Here is a 4,766-nt window from a genome sequence, read left to right as displayed (position 1 = left end):
AAATGGATTGTCCAAGTGTTATTTATGATTGTGTATTAGTGTCATTGTGTATTTAAGATTCGTATGATGTCATAGTTATTATTGATGATTATTATGTCAAAAGTTGTTTATATTTATTTGATAGGATGTCCATATGTATTGAGAGTGTTGTATCAATTCATTGAGTATAATATGGATGGTATTGATTACAATGGTTTTATTGTAATGTATAGGTATGAATACGTCAGACAGACTAGTCATGAGATGAGGATAATCCGATATACAGTCATTTCATGCCAATCAGTGATCACTATTTTCAGATATTAATTAGTTACATATTATACAGTGTAAATGACAATAATAATAGATAATAGCAATATAGAACTACATATATATAAGTTCTTACGTTACAGCAATTATTGGTAATAGCTATAGTATACTACTTTATACGATACTTCTATATGTATATAGTAGTATTATAATTATATGTATAGTAAGATTTCAGGATGTATAATACTGATAGGTCATATAATATATATACAGTATTCCCTCACAGCTCTAGATCGCCGGTCAGCGTCAACTCTACCGACGGTTATGTTCGTACTTGAGCCCACATTCGACCATGTACGGTCGTAGGTATTTGGTGCATCAGTGTCTGACTAGACCACACTGCGAGCAGCGTGAAGCAGGTGTTATCGATGAGCAGTAAACGGACGAAAGCGTGGCGACGGGTCAAGCATTCCCGGTCCCGTACTCCTTGTACTGCAAGAAGAACAATGTACACATAAAGAGTGAGTATATATATATTAATATAAGATATCTTAATAATTTATATAATAAATAATAAATTAATTGATATCTACTGTGTTAAGTAATCATTGCTAGACAGTCCCCCACTATCAACGTGAGTAGGTGGCTCCCACCTTGTGCTAGCAAGAAGGCGGGTGTAGGGGGGCAAGGTATTCAGTATGAGTCGCAATGTTGTCGATGGAGACTATGCGAACGGCAATGTTATGAGAGATTGTATTCCGTGATATATAGACTGATGATGGACGGACGGACGGACTGAGTCAATGGATGGATTGGATGGTTGATTGATTGCTGGAGACGACAACAGATGGATGGATTGATGATTGAATATGATTGACTGGATAAGATGGATGGATGGATGGATGGTTGAGCGACGAACGGGGGAAAAACCATAACGCAAACAGTAACGAGTACTATGAGAAAGTTGGATATGCCCACCGGCTTTTATCTTATAATGAACTTGTACGCCCCTTCAAGCGAATCCGCTATGTAGTTCTCTCCCACACGTTCTCGTTCTCCCAAATACGTGGTGCTGCCTCCAGATGAGATCGTACAAACGAGTATCAGGGCTACCAGGCAATCAAAACACTGAGACGTATCCAGCGCCGAACCTGTGATAAAAACAAAGGCAACAGATCACATTAGAGAGTCTACACATACACTGAGCAGCTATATAGAATATTAGCATTGTGGTTATGATGTAGAAAACTTAATAAAAAGAATAGACCGAATAGCAATTCATGTGACTCACTCTACTACTAGCTAAGTTAGTATAGAATATAGATCAGTGCGATCGAAACTCACGTTGGATCACACTAGGAGAGATGAAGAGTTTCAGTGCACCATCATTGCGATGCCCCGCATCATCAGTCAGTGCGACCATCCATGCGATGGCCCTCCTCAATGGCCTGTTGCGACTCGCCACCTGCGGTCCCCGCCTGTAGGCACACCCCCTGTGCACGACAAACGGCCAAAAAACTTACATGTCGAGAGATCCTAACTGAAAGCGTTCATGACACTGTAGCCTGAGTCGTGACAATACCCTCTAGCCGTACCGTTGGGTGTGATAGAAAGGGAGGGGATCATATCAAGCAAGAGTATATAATGGGAGACACTGCGCCATTTATATAAGGCATATCTCGCCATTTCATATATCTCTTCATAACTGACTGATATATTGGAGTAATTTTTGATGGCGAAAATAAATGTTTCCAGATCTGTTGCGCATACCCAATTGATGAGCGTTGACCGTAGCAGCTACGAACATGCAATAGTCGAAAATCTACCTAATTTGCATAATTAAAAAATAAAAATAAAAACCCGTGTGATGTTTTGGGACCAGTCCTTATTCATTCACATACCAGAATTGAGCAAAATCCGTTGAACCTGAACTGACTTATGGCCATTTACATTTTTGCCAAAAAGTGGACGTCGCTCAAAAGTAGGTCGACTGGCGTGCTCCAAAATAAGGCGTTCAAACCTCTCCCATAGGAGTAAAAACTGTATGCAATTTGAAATATGTGGGTCAAACGGTTCTTGAGTTATCGTTGACCGTAGCCAAATGTTGACGGACGGACGGACGTACGTACGACGGACGACGACCCATGGCAATAGCTCATCTTGACGATGTCAAGGTGAGCTAAAAATCACGACAGATATAATCGTGTTTTGACGATTAAATTTCGGTACACGACAACCAATAATCACAATGCTGTCTACGACAATTTATTAAAACAAGAAGATACATTACAGAATAGAGTAAAATACGTTATAGAATGTATTGGACAACGAAGTTTCAGTACACAAGACAATTATACATTGCACAGCGTCCCATCTAAACATACGTACACCCGAGTAGACCGGTCACCTTACCGAACACGTAGAAGATTGAATCCCAGCTCACAAAGCTGCACAGTAGGCTGCCTAGAGGCAAGACGATGAATTTGCCGGCGTGCACCCCCGACATTCCGTAAGACACCAGGGCGCTTCTTTCTTGCGGAGGCGCCCACACGCCCATCAAGCCATTAAAACACGGGAACGCCACGCCCTGTGGATACGAACAAAAGCTAATAATACCCTAATAACTAATACCCAATTATTAATAATGGTAATAATGTGTAGTATTCGTAGGTAAAAAGATAAGAAATTCAATCTTTACATGCATGTTTACTGTACGCGTACGTTTACATATAATACCGAAAATTGACCCCCTCCCACCACAATAGCAGCTAGAGTCTATTGAACATTCAATCATTGAATAGTTTGCGCACACTTCGCAAAATCCACGATTTTTCCCAGCGATATATGCCAACACCCACCCCCACCCCACCCCACCCCAAAAAACGACAGTGATTCTCCTAACCCATCTGAATTTTTCAATTTGAATTTGAATTTAGAATTGACGTACCGCGCAGAATCCGATGAGAAACCTCATGGCGAGCAGTCCCCGCCAGCCGACCCGCGTCGCCAAGGGACACAGCATCGTCAACACGGAGGCAGTGAACTGAAACCCCGCGTACGTCCATCGCGGCCCGTACTTCTTCGCGAGCAGGCCGCCCGGGATCTGTGTGAAGAGGTAGCCCCAGAAGAACGAGGACAGGACGAGTCCCTGCGTGCGCTTGTCCCAGAGGTGTTCGCCGTCCCGCATCCCGTCGTCCTGAAACAAACACACCCCCACCGACACACGACAGTTTATTACGAGCTTATTAACACCAATTTATTCGCAGTATATTAATTCACGCATGACTGTTAAGGTGGTAGTATATGCCAGTAGTAGTAATAGTAGTAGTATCAACGCACGCACGCACGCACACACACACACACAACACACACACACATAGCACAACACGACACACACATTGGCTCGCCCACAACACACTCTCAACGCACACACGCCCACCCACACACATTGCGTAGTGGACCACACGCACCCCCACACCACCACACACACGGGCATACACACGCACGACGGACCCTCACACACACCCTCCGACGTAGCACTGCACACACACAGCCACGTCGGCCGACCCCCCCCAACACAGGCGACTAGATCCGACACACATGCGCCGAGCACAACAACAATATACCTATATAGTAGACCTATATATATACCTAGCAGAGGATGTGGTTCAGGGTTGCTGTCACCGCAGCAAGGTGGCGGACACTGTCACGCAGCAGGTGGGCGATCAACTGTGACACTGCGTCGTCTGCGTGTTTTTTTATTGTACATTGGAGCTTGGAGACTGCCGTAGACTTGTGCTCACTGACACGTAACAGCTAACGTCCTTACATCGGCGAGGTTGCGTTCGCTTTTTGCCTTTGGACATTTTGGATTCTGATTTGTCATCTATTCCAACAGAGAATGTCGCGATGTCACCCCACAGCGTTTACGGTGTCCCGTGTAACACGTTCTGGGGACAACGATGAGAGAATGGTAAAGTTAGTGGCTTATAGCTGTTTATAGCATACTTATTGAACCGACACGTGTGTTCAAGAACGGCATGGTTGCTACTGTGCTGTGTTATGGCATGGTTATTGAACGGGGACGAGCATTGTGTGTTCAAGAAGGAAGTATGCAGAACGCATACTAGAGGGGGAAGGGGCTGGGTACACCTTCTACTTTCCGAGCAAAAAAACACCCGAGCATATCCGATTCCCAGTAAATAGAATCAATTCGCCAAGTTCCCAGGATTATGTAGACATGATTTCGCAGGAAATTTCAGTAGTGTAAGTTTTAAGACACGCTACATAAATACTAATATTATACATACACGTATTATTTATCTGGGCATAAATTAATAAAAAAAATAAAAAGAAATAAAAAAATAAAATAAATATGTAGCGGTAGGTGGGGGGGGAAATTTGAAATCCCGACGAATTGACACAATTTTCCCAGATCCGCCAGACAATTTTAGAGGGTCTTTCCCACTCCCGATGTGACTTCTGTGTTCCGCGAATCACGAAAAAGTTTAATGGCT

At 43.4% G+C, this 4,766-nt stretch overlaps 1 protein-coding gene across 1 annotated transcript; it reads right to left on the bottom strand.

Moving 5' to 3' along the window:
• Positions 1-2,412: 2,412 nt before the first annotated feature.
• On the bottom strand, positions 2,413-3,541 carry LOC106818629 (vesicular glutamate transporter 3-like). Its single transcript, XM_014823320.1, has 2 exons — positions 3,197-3,541; positions 2,413-2,836 (listed from the first exon to the last, which is right to left on the bottom strand). The coding sequence occupies exons 1-2, from the start codon at positions 3,434-3,436 to the stop codon at positions 2,624-2,626; spliced, it is 453 nt and encodes a 150-aa protein (XP_014678806.1). The 5' UTR covers positions 3,437-3,541; the 3' UTR covers positions 2,413-2,623.
• Positions 3,542-4,766: the final 1,225 nt, after the last annotated feature.

This window comes from Priapulus caudatus, unplaced genomic scaffold, assembly GCF_000485595.1.
Source record: "Priapulus caudatus unplaced genomic scaffold, Priapulus_caudatus-5.0.1 Scaffold2391, whole genome shotgun sequence".
NCBI classification, from domain to species: domain Eukaryota; kingdom Metazoa; phylum Priapulida; class Priapulimorpha; order Priapulimorphida; family Priapulidae; genus Priapulus; species Priapulus caudatus.
The sequence above is the reverse complement of the archived record's forward strand: the minus strand, read 5'-3'. Positions and strand labels throughout refer to the sequence as shown.